General features: G+C 49.8%; 1 protein-coding gene across 1 annotated transcript; it reads left to right on the forward strand.

The window, feature by feature from the left end:
• Nucleotides 1-6699: 6699 nt before the first annotated feature.
• On the forward strand, nucleotides 6700-18150 carry LOC146356784 (vomeronasal type-2 receptor 26-like; the record flags this gene model as incomplete). The annotated part of the gene is made up of 3 exons (XM_084830297.1): nucleotides 6700-7008; nucleotides 11091-11217; nucleotides 17246-18150. Coding segments are annotated over 3 exons (1341 nt in total), but the record flags the coding sequence as incomplete, so codon positions are not given.
• Nucleotides 18151-19922: the final 1772 nt, after the last annotated feature.

Genomic DNA, 19922 nt, shown 5'->3' on the forward strand with positions numbered 1-19922 from the left:
CTGAACAACCACGTTTTTAATGCACGACAGAAGCTCATTAAAGAGGGGGCATGACGGAGTTCCCTAGGGAGGGAGTTCCACAGAGTGGGGGCCACCACAGAAAAGGCCCTCTCCCTCGTCCCCACCAGTCTAGCTGTCCTGGCTGATGGGACAGAGAGAAGGCCATCCAAGGCTGATCTTGTTAAGCGGCCTGTCTGGTGTTGCTGGAGGCGCTCCTTAAGATAGGCTGGGCCGGAACCATATAGGGTTTTAAAGCACTATCATATCTCCCCTCAGTCTTCTCTTCTCAAGGCTAAACATGCCCAGTTCTTTCAGTCTGTCTTCATAGGGCTTTGTTTCCAGTCCCCTGATCATCTTTGTTGCCCTCCTCTGAACCCTCTCCAGTTTGTCTGCATCCTTCTTCAAGTGTGGTGCCCAGAACTGGACACAGTACTCCAGGTGAGGCCTAACCAGTGCTGAGTATAGGGGAACTAGTACTTCCCGGGATTTGGAAGCTATGCTTCTATTAATGCAGCCCAAAACAGCATTACCCTTTTTGAAAATAGGGACAACATTAGCCCTCCTCCAGTCATCTGCCACTTCCCCCATCCTCCATGATTTCTCAAAGAGAATAGACAGCGGTTCTGAGAGTTCTTCTGCCAGTTCCTTTATGGCTCTAGGATGCAGTTCATCTGGCCCTGGAGATCTGAACTCATTCAAAGGAATTAGGTGCTCCTTGACCATATGCCTATCGATCTCAAGCTGCAATCCTGCCCCTTCAGCCTGTACTTCGCCTTTGCCAGGGGGGTCATAGACCCTCTTTTGGGAGAAGACTGAGCCAAAGTAGGAACTGAGCACCTCTGCCTTTTCTTTGTCATCTGTTATCGTTTTGCCATCCTTATTTAATAGCTGAAACACCATTTCTTTCCTCTGCCTTTTACTATGCACGTAGCTGAAGAAAGCCTTTTTGTTGTTTTTAGCATCCCTCGCTAACCTCAGCTCGTTCTCAGCTTTAGCCTTCCTGACGCCATCCCTGCAATTCTGTGCTACCTGCCTGTACTCTTCCTTTGTTACTTGGCCTTCTTTCCACTTCCTATATGTGTCCTTTTTTGTTTTCAGGAGTTTATTAAAATCAGCTTTCCTAAAATCCAGGGTACGCGTTTGACTACACTCGGATTTTGCTTCCCTTAGAACCAAGAACTCAAGTACAGCATGGTCGCTTTCCCCCAGAGTTCCTGTAACTGCTACTTTATCCACTAAGTCATCTCTGTTGGTTAGGATCAAGTCAAAGATAGCTGAGACTCTAGTTCCTTCCTCTGCTTTCTGTAGGAGGAAGTTATCCGCCACACAAGTCAGGAATTTCCTGGAGGGGCCATGTTTTGCAGAATTTGTCTCCCAACAAATATCGGGGAAATTGAAGTCCCCCATTACTACTACATCATGCTTCCTTAAAACATTGGCTATTTGCTTTTCAAAAGTTTCATCCTCGTCTTCTCCTTGGTTGGGTGGCCGGTAGTAGACTCCGACCACCAGGTTCCTTTTATTCTTTGCTCCATTTATTTTGATCCAGATGCTCTCGATGGGGCTACTAAGCTCATCCTCCTGTATTTCTGTGCAGAGATATGCATTTTTCACATACAGTGCAACACCACCTCCCTTTCTGCTCCTCCTGTTCCTTTTGAACAAGTGATATCCTTCCATTGCTGTATTCCAGTCATGAGAGTCATCCCACCAAGTCTTGATAGGCATAACTAAGTCATAATTTCCCTCCTGTGTTAAGAGCTCAAGTTCGTTCTGTTTGTTTCCCATACTCTGGGCATTAGTATATAGACATCGAAGACCATGTGCTTCATAGTCTGGCTTTCTTCCTACATGTGTCTGAAGACTATTACTGGGCGCTATCAGAGCTGTTCTCTCCATTGCACTGCATGCGCCTACATCAATTGCATCAGGGACTTTTCCAGAGAGTTTTCTCTTTGCATTAGGTGGCGAAAATATTTGAGCTTCAGCTTCAGTATCTGTCCTTCCAATGAGCACTCAGGGTTGATTTCCTTTAGGATGGACTGATTTGACCTCCTTGCAGTCCAGGGCACTCGTAAGAGTCTTCTCCAGCACCACAGTTCGAAAGCATCAATTCTTCGGCGCTCAGCCTTATAGTCCAGACCTCACAACTGTACGTTACTACTGGGAAAACCATAGCTTTGATTATACGAACCTTTGTCGGCAAGGTGATGTCTCTGCTTCTTACTATGCTGTCTAGGTTTGCCATAGCTTTGCTCCCAAGGAGCAAGCGTCTTTTAATTTCATGGCTACAGTCACCGTCTGCGGTGATCTTGGAGCTCAAGAAAGTAAAATCTGTCACTGCTACCATTTCTTCCCCTTCTATATGCCAGGAAGTGATGGGGCCAGATGCCATGATCTTAGGTTTTTGAACGTTGAGTTCAAACCAGCTTTTGCACTCTCCACTTTCACCCTCAACAAGAGGCTCTTTAGATCCTCCTCGCTTTCTGCCATTAGAGTGGTATTGTCTGCGTATCCAAGGTTTTTGATAATTCCCCCAGCAATCTTAATTCCGACCTCTGATTCATCCAACCCGGCATTTCTCATGATGTACTCTGCATATAAGTTATATAAGCAGGGTGACAATATGCAGCCTTGTCATACTCCTTTCCCAATTTTGAACCACTCGATTGTTCCATGTCTGGTTCTTACTGTTGCTTCTTGACCCTCATACAGGTTTCTCAGGAGACAGGTAAAGTGGTCTGGTACTCCCATCTCTTTCAGAATTTGCCACAGTTTGTTGTGATCCACACAATCAAAGGCTTTAGCGTAGTCAATGAAGCAGAAATAGACGTTTTTCTGGAATTCTCTTGCTTTCTCCATGATCCAGTGAAAGTTGGCGATTTGATCTCTAGTTCCTCTGCCTTGTCGAAACCCAGCTTGTACTTCCCGTAGTTCTCGGTTCGCATACTGCTGAAGCCTAGCTTGTAGGATTTTGAGCATCACCTTGCTGGCATGTGAAATGAGCGCAATAGTTTGTGCGGTAGTTTGAACACTCTTTGGCGTTGCCCTTCTTTGGAATTGGAATGTAAACTGACCTTTTCCAGTCTTACGGCCATTGTTGAGTGTTCCAGATTTGTTAGCATATTGAGTGCAGCACTTTAACAGCATCATCTTTTAGGATCTTAAATAGCTCAGCTGGAATACTGTCACCTCCACTAGCTTTGTTGTTACTAATGCTTCCTAAGGCCCACTTGACTTCACTCTCTAGGATGTGCGGCTCAAGTTCAGTGGCCGCACTATCATGGCTATCAGGGGCATTAAGATCTTTCCTGTATAGTTCTTCTGTGTATTCTTGCCACCTCTTCTTAATCTCATCTGCTTCTGTTAGGTCCCTGCCTTCTTTGTCCTTTATCATGCCCGTCTTTGCACAAAACATTCCCTTGAGATCTCCGATTTTCTTGAAGAGATCTCTAGTCTTTCCCCATTCTGTTGTTTTCCTCGATTTCTTTGCATTGTTCATTTAAGAAGGCCTTCTTGTCTCTCCTTGCTATTCTCTGGAACTCTGCATTCAGTTGGGTATATCTTCCCCTTTCTCCCTTGCTTTTCGCTTCCCTTCTTTCCTCAGCTACTTGTAAAGCCTCCTCAGACAGCCACTTGGCTTTCTTGCATTTCTTTTTCTTTGGGATGGATTTCGTTGCTGCCTCCTGAACAATGTTACGGACCTCCTTCCATAGTTCCTCAGGCACTCTGTCTATCAGGTCTAATCCCTGAAATCTATTCCTCACCTCCACTGTATATTCATAAGGGATATGATTTAGGTCATACCTGAATGGTTTAGTGGTTTTCCCTACGTTCTTCAATTTAAGCCGAAATTTTGCAACAAGAAGCTCATGATCTGAGCCACAGTCAGCTCCAGGTCTTGTTTTTACTGACTGTATGGAGCTTCTCCATCTTTGGCTGCAAAGGACATAATCAATCTGATTTCGATATTGACCATCTGGTGATGTCCATGTGTAGAGTCGCCTTTTGTGCTGTTGGAAAAGAGTGTTTGCTATGATCAGCGTGTTCTCTTGGCAAAACTCTATTAGCCTTTGTCCTGCTTCATTTTGTACACCAAGCCCATGCTTGCCTGTTCATAGAATCATAGAATAGTAGGGTTGGAAGGGGCCTACAAGGCCATCGAGTCCAACCCCCTGCTCAATGCAGGAATCCAAGTCAGAGCATCCCTGACAAATGGCTGTCCAGCCTCGTCTTAAAGGCCTCCAGTGTGGGAGAGCCCACCACCTCCCCAGGTAATTGGTTCCATTGCCGTATTGCTCTGACACTCATGAAGTTTTTCCTGATGTTCAGTCGGAATCTGGCTTCCTGTAACTTGAGCCCATTATTCCGTGTCCTGCACTCTGGGATGATCAAGAAGAGATCCTGGCCTTCTTCTCTGTGACAACCTTTCAAGTACTTGAAGAGTGCTATCATATCTCCCCTCAGTCTTCTCTTCTCAAGGCTAAACATGCCCAGTTCTTTCAGTCTCTCTTCATAGGGCTTTGTTTCCAGTCCCCTGATCATCTTTGTTGCCCTCCTTTGAACCCTCTCCAGCTTGTCTGCATCCTTCTTAAAGTGTGGTGCCCAGAACTGGACACAGTACTCCAGATGAGGCCTAACCAGTGCTGAGTAGAGGGGAACTAGTACTTCCCGGGATTTGGAAGCAATGCTTCTATTAATGCAGCCCAAAATAGCATTTGCCTTTTTTGCAGCCACATCACATTGTTGGCTCATATTCAGCTTGTGATCGACGACAATTCCAAGATCCTTCTCGCTCGTAGTGTGGTTGAGCCACGTATCCCCCATCTTGTAACTGTGCATTTGGTTTCTTTTTCCTAGGTGCAGAACTTGGCATTTGTCCCTATTAAATGCCATTCTGTTGTTTTCTGCCCAGCACTCCAGTCTATCCAGATCACTTTGAATTTTGTTTCTGTCTTCCAAAGTATTAGCTATCCCTCCCAATTTTGTGTCATCTGCAAATTTGATCAGCATTCCCTGCACCTCCTCCTCCAAGTCATTCATAAAAATGTTGAAGAGCACTGGGCCCAGGACTGAGCCCTGCGGTACCCCACTCGTTACCTCTCCCCAGCTTGAGAAGGTCCCATTGATAAGCACTCTTTGAGTCCGATTCTGTAGCCAACTGTGGATCCACCGGATCGTTGTTTCATCTAGCCCACTTCGAGCTAGTTTGCTCATCAGGAGATCATGGGGCACTTTGTTGAAAGCTTTGCTGAAGTCGAGGTATATGATGTCTACAGCATTCCCACGGTCTACAAGGGAGGTGACTTGATCAAAAAATGAGATCAGGTTTGTCTGGCAGGACTTGTTTTTGACAAATCCATGTTGGCTTCGAGTAATCACGGCATTGTTGTCAAGGTGCTTCCAGATGGATTGCTTTATGATCTGCTCCAGAATTTTCCCAGGGATTGATGTCAGACTGACTGGTCTGTAGTTCCCAGGTTCCTCCTTTTTACCCTTTTTGAAGATAGGGACAACGTTAGCCCTCCTCCAGTCATCTGGCACTTCCCCGGTCCTCCATGATTTCTCAAAGAGAATAGACAGCGGTTCTGAGAGTTCTTCTGCCAGTTCCTTTATGACTCTAGGATGCAGTTCATCTGGCCCTGGAGATTTGAACTCATTCAAAGTAATGAGGTGTTCCTTGACCATATGCCTGTCGATCTCAAGCTTCAATCCTGCCCCTTCAGCCTGTACTTCGCCTTTGCCAGGGGGGTCATAGACCCTCTTTTGGGAGAAGACTGAGCCAAAGTAGGAATTGAGCACTTCTGCCTTTTCTTTGTCATCTGTTATCATTTTGCCATCCTTATTTAATAGCTGAACAACCATTTCTTTCCTCTGCCTTTTACTATGCACGTAGCTGAAGAAAGCCTTTTTGTTGTTTTTAGCATCCCTGGTTATCCTGGTTATTTCTTGACTTCCTACTTTGGTTATGCTGTGAAAGCCGCCCTACTGCAGGTGGGGAGGAAGAGGGAAGGGGGGCAGCCCCACCCCTGACCACCAGGCCACAGCCCCTCGCAGAGCTAGAAGAGGCGGCATCTCTGGTGAGGTCATGACAACTCCCCCCACACACACGCACAGAAAAGCTTTCTTCACTGAGTTACTCCCTAGCATAGAGGTGGATTGCTCCGTTTCACCACAGCTGCACCCAGGCACCCCCCTTCTTCAAAGAATCAAAGACCAGCAAAGCCCCCTCCCCTCAGAGCAGCCCTCCCCACCTGGCGCCTTCTGATGCTTTGGACTTCCGCGTTGGCCGATGGCCAGGAATGCTAGGAGTTGTAGTCCGAAGCAGCTGGAGGGCACCAGGTTGAGCAAGGCTGCCTTAGAGCAATGCCCAGCCGTTGAATGGACCTGAATCCTCCCCCCCTGGTGGGTCACTATTTCTCTCTCGGGTCCAAGGGTTGCACATGCCTAATTCCAGCACTGGAACACTCAGCTGCCCGGATGTTTTTAAAAAATGGATCGTGGCTCTTGTCCCCGGAAGTCGGCTACCTTCTCTTGCCCTCAGAACCACACCAGCCGTGAAGTGGGGATTGGCTATCGTGCTTCTGGCTTTGGATCGGGATCAGTGTTAGCATGAGGAAAGTTCTAGAAGCATAACACAGAGATATAGATGTCAAAGAAGCAACAACTGCATAGTTTTGTTTCTTTATGTGACACCTTTTCTGCTTTTTTGTTTTTAGAGCAGACACAGAATACTGGAAGATCCTGTCCTTCTTGATTGCAGTTCAGGAGATCAACCAGAATCCCAGGTTCTTACCCAACATCACCCTGGGCTACAACATCCATGACGACTATTTTGAGGCAAGAATGACCTCTGACGCTTTGCTAGACCTGCTGTCTCCTGGCCAGGCGAATGTTCCCAACTACAGCTGTGGCAGATGGAATCCGCCACTGGCTGTTCTGGAAGGGGCCGACTCTGACATCGCCATCCAGATTTCAACCATGCTGGGCATCCACAAAATCCCACAGGTGAAGAGGGTGTTTGCAGGCTGAATCTCATTCTCCTGTGGGGTCCCCTCCAGAGTGATCAGAATATTCCAGATGATCCTCAGCCAACCCTCACTCTCCACTGCCAGTCACACACAGTCACTGCATCTTGATCTTGGTACAAGGGAGGCTGCTGCTACTGCAGCTTTGGGGTGGCATATAGGACAATCCGTCCAGCACACCCGAAGCACAGGCACTGATGACTAAGAGGAGTAGAAAGCTCACACTCTCACGTGGCAGGAACAATAGCCCCAAATGCAGGTATTTTCTCAAAAAGCAAAAACGAAGTTACAGAGTACCTTAAAGGCATTTGCACATCTATGCAACTTGCTTGATCTAAAGCATTATAGCACCTCACCCCTTAGGGGACTGACTCAATCGATACTACCCTTCTTATCTGCTACTCCAGGGTGGGGAAGACGGACCATGGGCGCTACCAGGCGGCCGTCGGGGAGTGCCAGAAATGGTCATTGTACTGAGAACAACCAGTCAGTCTCCACTTTTCTTTTTCAACATTTGGGCCTGATTTTGGAGTGGTTGTTGTTGTTGTCGTATTTATTTATATCCCTCCTTTTTCCCAATGCTCGCATCATTGTTGTGCAACATCTATAAATAATTGCCAGTTAATAGGCATAATCTGGCCAGGTTTCAGAAATGCCCAGTGAGAATTGAAATTTAGTGCAAAACAATCTAACATTCTCTTCCTTCCTTGGTCAGGTCAGTTATGGTTTTGTTTCTCACGTTCTGAGTGATCAAACTCAGTTCCCGTTTTTCTACCCGACGGTCCCCAAAGAAGGAACCCAGTACCCGGGGATTGTCAGACTGCTCCTGCATTTCAGGTGGACAATGACAGGTCTCATCGCTCCAGACACCGACAACGGAGAGAGATGCGTGAAGACCTTGACGCCGGAGCTCAGCAGGAACGGTATTTGTGTTGCTTTCACGCAAACCATCCCAGGACTGACTACACAGCAAGCGGTGATCCATTATCCTTCATTCCACAAGTGGAGACAAGTCAATGCTTTTGTTTATTGTGCAGAGACGAGTTCCTTCTTAAATGGATTACACATTATGCAAAAACTAATTAAAATGTTGATGAAACCTGTTGTAGGGAAAGTCTGGATTACAACCGCTTTGTGGGACATCACCTTGGACTTGATTCATGAAATATCTTTCCAACACATCCATGGTCTTTTTTCCTTCTTCATCCAGACAAATACTCAGACAAAATACGCTGATTTTCGATCCCTTTTCTCTCCTATCAAAAAGTTTGGGGCGAAGGCATTTAGCTGCTCAAACGCAAAGCGTGCGTGGTCTGTGAAAGGCTGGACAAGATGCAGGGAGAAGGAGGACCTGGAGTTCCTGCCCCAGGAGGACCTGGAGAGGTTCCTGTCCCTAGACAACCACGTCATTTACAGCGCCATCCAGGCTGTGGCCCGAGCCTTGGATGCCGCTTCTTCGTCCAGCTCCCAGAGGAGGGCGGTGGAGGGGGGAGGCAGGCTGGACGTGCAGAGGCTGCAGCCATGGCAGGTACTCCCTTTCCCGTCTCGGATAGCTGTGCTGACTGTGACGGTCTGTTGTCCGGTTCCAGCCTGAGTGCCTTGGATTTAGAACCCAAGAATATCAGCAAATGAGGGGAAAGGCTGGATTTAACAGAGCCCCTCACTGGCCGACCCCCCTGTGCTGCCTGGGCCCACTCCTTGTGCTCCCCCCTCGGAGGAGGACCCCACCCACCTACCCGCACTCTGCCCGGGAGCTCCCTTGGGCCGGGGGAACAGCAGTGCCTCTCTCCGAGCCCTCTGGCTGCCTGACTGGGCGGCTATTTGGGCGCCTCCCGGGCTCCACTGGGGCGTGTCCCCCCCTCTTCCGTCTGAAGGAGTGCCCACGGGTGTCGCGCCGGACCCTTCACTGGGGGTCTGGGTGGCTCCTGTCCTGGCAGTGTTGGACAGGCGTGGAGAGCCCTAATCTTTCTGGTGACGCCCCGTCTCGTGCCGAGCTGCACTTGTACCCATTATTTTCCGGCATGCGCAGAAGTGCGCCTTGCATGTTTTTACCAATAACAGTTTTGTAGTGGGAACATTTTATTTTAAATCAATGAGTACAATTCCATGATGTCTGAGGCAAAACGTTCAGATTTTTCTCCAAAGCGCATTGCTAAGTGCTCAGTTATGTAACATACATGAGACAGAGTACTCCCTTGGAGGCCCAAACAACAAGAGACTGTTTATTGAGGGACGGGCTAACACTGAACGAAACAGGAAAGGGAAATAATCACAAACACAAGCTGAAGGGGTGGAGTCTAAACTCCAACCCATAATAACTGGAGACAGTATTGGGCTCCACAGTTTCCAGTTACTACACACATGCTAAACTTCCGTATTTACAGCATATTCTCCCCTCACTCGCCTTTTTGCTAAGCTAAACAGGCCCAGTTGTGGCCTTCCCGCACAGGGGAGATGCTCCAGCCCCTTGATCGTCTTGGTGGCCCATTTTTGCACTCCTTCCAGCGCTACCATATCCTTTTTGAGGGGCAGTGACCAGAACTGGACGCAGGATTCCAGCTGTGATCACATCAGGAATTTGTACGGCGGCGGTGAGATGTTGGCAGCTGTATACGGAGCGGTGTTTCTTGTAGCTGTCTGCACGTCAAGAAGGTAACAGTTGTGTGCTGGGAGCATTTCTGTACTCACCTTGCACAATCTGATGCCTGAGGCAGGACATTCAGTGTCTCTCCCAAGCTCACACTAGAAATATAACGTATCTGGCAAATCCGTGTAAGGCGAACCCTACCGAGCTCCGTCGAAGACACTCCCGGGTAAGTGTGCCCAGGACGGCAGGCTCAGTTACATCCGCGACGCCTTGCTGCCTTTTCACGGTGTCCGCAATGTGCCCCATGACTTGACCGGCCCCCCTCTGCCTGAGAGCAAGACCAGGCCCGGGCTGCAGGCGATAATCAGGCCTGGACCTCGCGAGAACCACTCGGGGGGCTGACTGAGAGCGGAAGCAGCGCGCGCATGGAGGCGGCAAGGTCACCCACTCCCTGGCTCACTCTCGCCTGGCCGCGGCGATTCTTGGGTCAGACAACCCAGGAATCACCCGTATGTATGAGCTGGCTGTGCGTGTCCGATGGCTTCGCCTCCCCAGACTCCGAGAGGGCAGCCAAAGGGCGCTCGGGGATGAAATCAGGTCCCCCGCAAATGATGGAAGACACAGCCAGCCACTTGAGTCTGAACCAGCCCCGAGCCTGGCGAGACCCGGGCGCGACATGGGCAGAACCGAGGCATCGACCGTGGTGTCTTGTCTCCTCCATGCCGGTGTTCCCTCTGCCGTTCCAGCTCCACCCTTTCCTGAGAAACCCCCAGTTCTACAACCGCTCCATGGACGGCGTGTATCTGGATGAGAACGGGGACCTGGCAGCCGACTTTGACATCGTGAACTGGGTGAAGTTTCCGAATAAGTCCGTCGTCAGGGTGAAATTTGGGGGTATGGAAAGACGGGGACGCCCAGGCCTGACGTTCACCCTCGACCAGGACGCCATTCTCTGGCCCACGTGGCTCAACCAGGTGGGGGGAATCACGCCTTTCCTTTCAGTGCTCTTCTCTCCATCCCTCCACCTCTACTAAGGCCACAGACTCCGGGGCGCCAGGCTGTCGAACGCCGCTGGGGGCAGCAACCAGGAGCCGCTCTTCAGGAGCTCGCAGAGGGGAGCCTTTGCCCGCCTCTGCTTCCCAGCTGCGCGGCAGAAGGACTGCCTGTGAATACAGGCTGCGGGTTACCTGGCGCTGACAATATTTCAGCACCAGTGTACATGGCACTTTACGGACCCGAAGAGGACCGGTCCCTTGAATTCTGTCGCCAGGGAAACCCGAGAGGAAGGGGAGTAGAAGCCGGGGCGGGGGATTGGGAAGCGAGGGGCACTTCCTGCAGTTGCCGTCTTTAAGCTTAGTTATGGGCTTCAAGTTAAACCCCAGAGGTCCTGCTGGCTCCTTTCCAACTCTGTCGAGTTTCTCGACGTAAATTGGCCCTAACGTTTTTTCCTCGATGGTCCTTGCTTCTGTGCTTAGTCGGTGCCGCATTCCCGGTGCGTGGAAAGCTGTCGCCCCGGATCCCTCAAGGCGGTTCAGGAAGGAAGGCCCGTTTGCTGCTACGACTGTATCCCCTGCACGGAAGGGACCATCTCCGCCCAGGAAGGTGGGTGAGTCTGAAGGAAACGACAAGTCCTGTGAAGGTTTTCTTCACGCCATTTCTAAAAGCGGATCCTTTATTGCACCGGCTGTGATGTGTTTCACAAGGTGTCTCACAAGAACTGGAGTTGGACCGGGGGGGGGACGCAGTGGATGGGGCAGGGATCAGCACCACCAGCATACACGTGCCTTCCGCCCTTGAAATCGGGAAGAAATTAAAAGCCAGATTATGAAATCAAAGACGGATCCTCAGGACGTCATATCCTCATACCCCCCTAAACCACCATCAAATCACAGGGCACATCTGCCTCCATGGGCTGAGCCAGAAAGGTCAGCGATCCACCAGTCAGCGCCACAGCAGCACAGAAACGTGGACCTGAGGCGGGGATCTTCATGGATCCTCCTGGTGTTTACCTGGAGGATGCCCCAGCCGCCGTGACAGCACAGCGCACAGTGCTTCCCTGGACTCCATCGCTAAAAGCAGAGATCCATCACTTGCTGGCCGCAGCAGTGCAAAAAGTTGGGTCCAAGGCATGGCTCCTCCTGGTCCCGCCTGGTTTTTATGAGGAACGTACCCAAGCCACCACCCCAACGTGGATCCTCTGACCTTTTACGCTGGATTCCCACTCGCCCCCCAGCCCCAGTCGAGGCACAGAACTCACCTGTGTCCAAGTATGCACCGCTGAGAGCCCCAGATCTGCTGCTTCACATCATGGCGTCAACCGTTTACGCGGGCACCGATCCGGCGGGATCGTCTGGATTTTACAAGTAGCGCATCCAAAGTCTCAGCGGAATCGCAAAGCACATCCACATCACTGGCATGGATCCTATAGTTCTCAGAGCTGGGATGGACCCCCAAAAGGGGATTCAAGACATATATCCTCTGGATTTTAACCAAGTGTCCCCACAAATGCACCATTAAATCACAGATCACATCCATGGCCACAGAGCAAAGTATTAAAATTATGGATCCTGTACTTCATGGAGCAAGCGTGATGCAAAAACATGGATCCATAACAATCACGCTCCCATGCTGCTGCTGCTGCTATTATTATTATTATTATTATTATTATTAAACATTCAGCAATAAAAGTGACACAGCATAAACACAGTAAGAAATAAGAGTTCTAAAAAGGGGAGGCCTACCAGAATAATGGAGCCTTTAATTCCCACTTAAAAACCTTCAACGAGGTCAGCAGGCGCATTTCCGCCAGCAAGTCGTTCCACAACTGAGGGGGGGCCAAAGAAACGGTCCTCTGGCGTGTGGCTGCCAGTCTCACGTTAGGCAGCTGCAGCGGAGAGCCCTCGGAGGACCTGAGGCAGCGGACTGGGGCGTGGGGGGGAAGGCGCTCCCCAAGGTACCATGGGCCTAGACCATGCAAGGCCTTCAAGGTAAGAACTAGGGATGTCAGAGAATTCCACCATGGATCTCGGCGAGGCCGAATGCCAGTGCATTCGGCCCCCTGAAATCTGTTGCTGAACGAAGCCCCCCCGCCCCGCGAAATGGGCCCGGAACGGAGGACCTACTTGCGGCCGTCCGCACTGACTTGCAAATGGCGGCCGCATCTGCGGCCACCATTCGCTTCCTCCATATAGCCATGATAGGCTACGTAAATACTTACGTAGCCTATCACAGCTTAACTAAGGGAATGCAAATGGCGGCGGCTACAGCGGCCGCCATTTGTGTTCCTTTTTGTTGCCGTTTTAGCCTATGTAAATATTTACGTAGGCTATTACGGCGGGGAAAAAAGGGAACGCAAATGGCGGCTGCCGTAGCCGCTGCCATTTGCGTCCGTTGTTGTTGTTGTTTTTTGCTGTGATAGGCTACGTAAATATTTATGTAGCCAATCATGGTAAAATACAGGGATGCAAATGGCGGTGGCTACGGCAGCCGCTATTTGCAGCCCTGCAGGCTGCCCAGCGGCCGGATGTCCAGCTGCGGGCGGCCCTGGCCAGCAGCTCTGCAGAATCTCCGCAGAGCGGAGCCGGCCGGAGAGAATTGCGGGGGGAGGGACGGAGCGCCTCCCCCCCACCGCAAATGTCACCCTTCGAAAAGGTAAGTGACTTTCATACATCCCTAGTAAGAACAAGCACTTTATATTTTATTTTTATTTATTTTTATTTATTTATTTCATTTCTATACCACCCAATAGCTGAAGCTCTCTGGGCAGTTCACAAAAATTAAAACCCAACAGCACACAATAAAACAATTTAAAATATATAGAACATTAAAACCACAATATAACAATACAACCACAATAAAACCTAGCAGCAGTGCAGGAGTTTAAAATACAGATTTAAAACAGCAAAGCTAAAAATTTAGAAAGCTAAAATGCTAAAATGCCTGGGAGAATAAAAAGGTCTTCACCTGGCGCCGAAAGGAATACAATGTAGGCGCCAGGCGAACCTCACTAGGGAGCTCATTCCAGAGCCGGGGTGCCACAGCAGAAAAAGCTCTCCTCCTAGCAGCCACCCGCCTCACTTCCTTTGGCAGGGGCTCACGGAGAAGGGCCGCTGAGGATGATCTTAAGGTCCGGGCAGGCACATATGGGAGGAGGCAATCCTTCAGGTAACCTGGCCCCAAGCCGTTAAGGGCTTTGAATGTTAACACCAGCACTTTGAATCGGGCCCGGAAATGGACTGGCAGCCAGTGCAGCTGGAAAAGTACTGGCGTAATATGAGCTCGCAGGCCAGTCCCTGTTAACAATCTTGCTGTCCTATTTTGGACCAGCTGAAGTTTCCGGACCGTTTTCAAAGGCAGCCCCATGTATAACGCATTGCAGTAATCCAGACGAGAAGTGATCAGAGCATGGAGAACTGTCGCTAGGCTCTCTCTGTCCAGATAAGGGCGTAGTTGGTATACCAGCCTAAGCTGATAAAAAGTGCTCCGTGCCACTGAGGTCACCTGTGCCTCAAGTGACAGTTCTGGATCCAAGAGCACCCCCAAACTACGAACCTGATCCTTTAGGGGGAGCGCAACCCCCTCCAGAACAGGTTGAATATCACCTAGCCAGGCAGACAAACCACCCACTAACAGAACCTCCGTCTTGTCTGGATTGAGTTTCAGTTTATTGGCCCTCATCCAGTCCATTACCGGCCCAGGCACTGATTCAGAACAGCCACTGCCTCACCTGGTTTTGATGAAAAAGAGAGGTAGAGCTGGGTGTCATCCGCATATTGATGGCACCTCAGCCCACACCTCCGGATAGCCTCCCCCAGCAGTTTCATGTAGATGTTAAACAGCATGGGGGATAAAACAGAGCCCTGTGGAACCCCATGGCACAATTGCCACGGCACAGAGCAATAGTCCCCCAGCACCACCTTCTGGAGTCAGCCATCCAAGTAGGAGCAGAACCACTGTAATGCAGTGCCTCCAACAACCAACCCAGACAACCTATCCAGAAGGATACCATGGTCGATGGTATCGAAAGCTGCTGAGAGGTCCAGGAGAATCAACAGGGTCGCACTCCCCCTGTCCCTCTCCTGGCAGAGGTCATCCCACAGGGCGACCAAGGCAGTTTCCATTCCAAAACCAGGCCTGAAGCCCGATTGAAATGGATCTAGATAATCCGTTTCATTCAAGAGTGCCTGGAGCTGTCCCGCAACCACCCGCTCAAGCACCTTGCCCAGGAAGGGGATGTTGGCCACTGGCCTATAATTGTTAACATCCTCTGGGTCCAGGTTAGGCTTTTTCAGGAGTGGTCTAATTACTGCCTCTTTTAAAGCGGCAGGCACCACTCCCTCTCTCAAGGAGGAATTTACAACCTCCTGGACCCAGCCGGGCATCCCCTCCTTGTTTGATTTAATAAGCCATGAAGGGCAAGGGTCAAGCACACAAGTGGTTGATCGGACTTGGCCAAGCACCTTGTCCGCATCCTCAGGCCTCAGTAACTGAAACTCATCCAATAAAATTGGACCAGACGGTGCTCTGAACGCCTCTACCAATGGAACTGCATTAATGGTGGTGTCCAATTCATGACGAATCTGAGCGACTTTATCTTCAAAGTGCCGTGCAAACTCGTCACAGCGTGCTACCGAGGGTTCCACCGTCTCTCTCCCTGGCCCAGAATGTAACAGGCCGCGAACCACTCGGAAAAGCTCCACTGGACGACACTGAGAAGACGCAATGCTGGTGGAAAAGAACTGTCTCTTTGGCACCCTCACCGCCACAGAGTGGGCTCGATAGTGGGCTTTTACCTGTGTTCGGTCAGACTCGGCCCGAGTGTTCCTCCACCTGCGTTCCAGCCGTCTCCCCTCCTGCTTCATTGCCCTCAGCTCAGGTGTATACCAAGGAGCTGGCCGGGCTCTGCTCAGAGGGAGAGGGCGCTTGGGCGCGACCGTGTCAACCGCCCGAGTCATCTCTGCATTCCACAGAGCGACCTGGGCTTCGACAGGAGCACCAGCCATACCAGCGGGAAAATCCCCCAGAGCCCTCTGGAATCCATCGGAATCCATTAATCTCCGGGGGCGGACCATTTTAATAGGTCCCCCACCCTTGCAGAGGGGAAAGGCCGCCAGGAGTCTAAACCTCAGCAGGAAGTGATCTGTCCATGACAAAGGGACAGATGTTAATTCCTCCACCTTCAGATCACCATCCTCCTGCCCAGTCGAGAAAACCAGATCAAGCGTGTGTCCTTTTGTATGCGTTGGGCCGATGACATGTTGGGACAGCCCCATGGTTGTCGTGGCGGCCATGAAGTCCTGAGCCGCCCTGGATACAGCAGCCTCGGCATGGAAGTTGAGATCCCCCAGGACCACCATCCTAGGGGTCCTCAACACCAAGTCCGAGACCACCTCCGTCAGGGAGTCTGATGGACAGCGGGGTGGGCGGTATTATTTTATTTTGCTGGAAACATATTGGCAGCCAGTGTAAAGATTTTAAAACCGGTTCATGGAACCACCATAGCGCACCAACATGTTATATTCTATTTTATGGTGCATTCTGTGGTTCTCTTTTATTTATTCTTTATTTCATTTCTATACTGCCCAATAGCCAAAGCTCTCTCATGGTTTTAATTGTTGTGAGCCACCCAGAGAGTTTCAGCTATTGGGCCGTATAGAAATGTAATTAATTAATTAAAACAAAACAAAACAAAATAAAAACATGATTTGGGGCACGGATCCTATGAATTTTTTTAATTTTTTTTTTAAAGAAGATGCCACAAAAATAATCAGCAAATCACAGATCGTGTCTGTGTCCATGGACTGCATTGTAAAAATAATGGATCCACTAATTTGTGGTGCTGCCATGACACAAAACATAGACCTGAGGCATGGATACTCAGGATTCCCCTCGATTTTTTATCAGGATGCCTCACAAATCACAGTTCATGTCTGTGTACAGGGGCTGAACCATAAAAATCACTGATGCAGAACTTCATGGCGCAACGTGGGGAAGGGTTTGGGTCTGAGCTACACATGGCATGGGAGCTCTCCCAATGAGAACTTAACCCAAGGCTTCCAAGGAGAGCAATAACAATATCCATCTCAGTAACAGTCAGCATGAAGTTCACCAGGCAAGTTCTACTTGCAATTAAATAAGGGGTAAGATGTTGCTGAATGTATATGGTCTTTGAATCTATGCATGTAGAAGCCTTGTATCCAGTACAGTCATGCTGGCGTTTTATAGTAAAGGACAAAAGACAAATCTTGTCCGAGACTGTGATTCACGGAAATGCAAACTGTGTACGTCCTCTATTCAAGATAAAGCGATTTATCTTGCCCTGCGATGGTATCTGGTTTTAAGAGGAATTGGATTATGTGTAGTTAGACAGGTCATTCAGGGTTGCCCACATTCTGAGAACATCACTGGAGAGGACCTCTGAACCAGCGCAGATGCCACAGACATGTTTGAACACACGAAACACCAACTGTGGCGTGTTCACGTGGGAGAAGGGGGAGGCCCAGCAGGCCTGCCTGCGCCTTGCGTGAAATCGAGGCGTGCCGTGAGTCACCCCCCAGCAACAGCTGGAGGGAAAGTAAAAGCACAGAGACTGCTGAGGATGGAAGGGAGATGTGACTCGTGTGCTTTTCAGATTCAGGCCATTGCACCAAGTGTCCCGGCGATCAGCATCCAAACCAGGACCGAGATGGATGTATGCCCAAGGTTGCAACCTTCCTGTCCTACGAAGAGTATCTGGGGATCATCCTGGCTTCCTTTGCCCTATTCCTGTCCTTAACCGCAGGCCTTGTGTTAGGAATCTTCATTAAATTCCTCGAAACCCCAATAGTCAAAGCCAACAACCGGGACCTCTCCTACATTCTCCTCGTCTCCCTCCTGCTTTCCTTCTCCTCCTCCTCCCTCTTCATCGGCCAGCCAAGGAAAGCGACCTGCCTGCTCCGACAAACGTCCTTCAGCATCATCTTCTCCGTTGCCGTCTCTTCACTGTTGGCCAAAACGATCACTGTGGTGCTGGCCTTCCTGGCCACAAAGCCAGGGAACAGGTTGAGGGGGTGGCTGGGGAAGAGTCTGGCCAACTCCATTGTCATTTCCTGTTCCGGTGCCCAAGTTGTCATCTGCACCATCTGGCTGGGCCACTCTCCCCCGTTCCCTGACTCCGACATGCACTCCCAGCCTGGACAGATCGTCCTGCAGTGCAACGAAGGGTCTGTCGCCATGTTCTATGCTGCCCTTGGCTACATGGGCTTCCTGGCTGCCATCTGCTTCACGGTGGCTTTCCTAGCCCGGAAGCTGCCCGGGGCCTTCAATGAAGCCAAGCTGATCACCTTCAGCATGCTGGTCTTCTGCAGCGTTTGGGTGTCCTTTGTGCCCACCTACCTGAGCACGAAGGGGAAATACATGGTGGCCGTACAGGTCTTCTCCATTTTGGCCTCCGGTGCTGGGTTACTGGGCTGCATCTTTCTTCCCAAGTGCTACATTATTATTCTGAGGCCTAATCTGAATACAAAGGAGCATCTCATGACAAAAACAAAAGTCTAAATCTGATTCGTATTCTCACCAAGGACCCTGAATGAGGTCAGATTTGTCTGGCAGGATTTGTTCTTGACAAATCCATGTTGGCTTCGAGTAATCACGGCATTGTTGTCAAGGTGCTTCCAGATGGATTGCTTTATCATCTGCTCCAGAATTTTCCCAGGGATTGATGTCAAACTGACTGGTCTGTAGTTCCCAGGTTCCTCCTCCTTACCCTTTTTGAATATAGGGACATTAGCCCTCCTCCAGTCATCTGGCACTTCCCCTGTCCTCCATGGTTTCTCAAAGAGAATAGACAGCAGTTCTGAGAGTTCTTCTGCCAGGTCCTTTATTACTCTAGGACGCAGTTCATCTGGCCCTGGAGATTTGAACTCATTCAAAGTAATGAGGTGTTCCTTGACCGTATGCCTATCCATCTCAAGCTGCAATCCTACCCCTTCAGCCTGTACTTCGCCTTTGCCAGGGCCTCTTTTGGGAGAAGACTGAGCCAAAGTAGGAATTGAGCACCTCTGCCTTTTCTTTGTCATCTGTTATCATTTTGCCATCCTTATTTAATAGCTGAAACACCATTTCTTTCCTCTGCCTTTTACTCTGCACGTAGCTGAAGAAAGCCTTTTCGTTTTTAACATCCCTTGCTAACCTCAGCTCATTCTCAGCTTTAGCCTTCCTGACGCCATCCCTGCAATTCTGTGCTACCTGCATTTACTCTTCCTTTGTTGCTTGGCCTTCTTTCCACTTCCTATATGTGTCCTTTTTGGTTTTCAGGTCATCCCTAAGCTTTTTGTGAAGCCACGTTGGCTTCTTCTGTTGTCTTCCACCTTTTCTTCTTGTTGGAATTGCTTGTGATTGTGCCTTGAGAATTTCCTTTTTTAAAAGCTCCCACCCATCTTGGACTCCTTTTCTCGTTAGTGTCGCTTGCCATGGGACCTGACTGATCATTGTTCTGAGTTTATTAAAATCAGCTTTCTTAAAATCCAGGGTACGCATTTGACTACACTCGGCTTTTGCTTCCCTTAGAACCAAGAACTCAAGTACAACATGGTCGCTTTCCCAGCAGAGTTCCCGTAACTGCTACTTAGAATCATAGAATCACAGAATAGTAGGTTTGGAAGAGGCCTGCAAGACCATCAAGTCCAGCCCCCTGCTCAAGGCAGGAATCCAAGTCAGAGCATCCCTGACAAATGGCTGTCCAGCCTCGTCTTGAAGGCCTCCAGTGTGGGAGAGCCCACCACCTCCCCAGGTAATTGGTTCCATTGTCGTATTGCTCTTACGGTCAGGAAGTTTTTCCTGATGTTCAGCCAGAATCTGGCTTCCTGTAACTTGAGCCCATTATTCCGTGTCCTGCACTCTGGGATGATCAAGAAGAGATCCTGGCCTTCCTCTCTGTGACAACCTTTCAAGTGCTTGAAGAGTGCTATCATATCTCCCCTCAGTTTTCTCATCTCAAGGCTAAACATGCCCAGTTCTTTCAGTCTCTCTTCATAGGGCTTTGTTTCCAGTCCCCTGATCATCTTTGTTGCCATCCTCTGAACCCTTTCCAGTTTGTCTTGTTGTTGTTGTTCAGTCATGTCCAACTCTTTGTGACCCCATGGACCATAGCACGCCAGGCCTTCCTGTCCTGCGCTCTCTCCCGGAGCGTGCTCAAGTTCATATTCCTTGCATTGGTGATGCTATCTAGCCATCTCATCCTCTGCCGTCCCCTTCTCCTTTTGCCTTCAGTCTTTCCCAGCATCAGGGCCTTTTCCAGACAGTTTTCTCTTTGCATTAGGTGGCCAGAA

Source organism: Heloderma suspectum, chromosome 2 (assembly GCF_057233095.1).
Source record: "Heloderma suspectum isolate Gila_16-S chromosome 2, 16-S_ref, whole genome shotgun sequence".
Taxonomy (NCBI): domain Eukaryota; kingdom Metazoa; phylum Chordata; class Lepidosauria; order Squamata; family Helodermatidae; genus Heloderma; species Heloderma suspectum.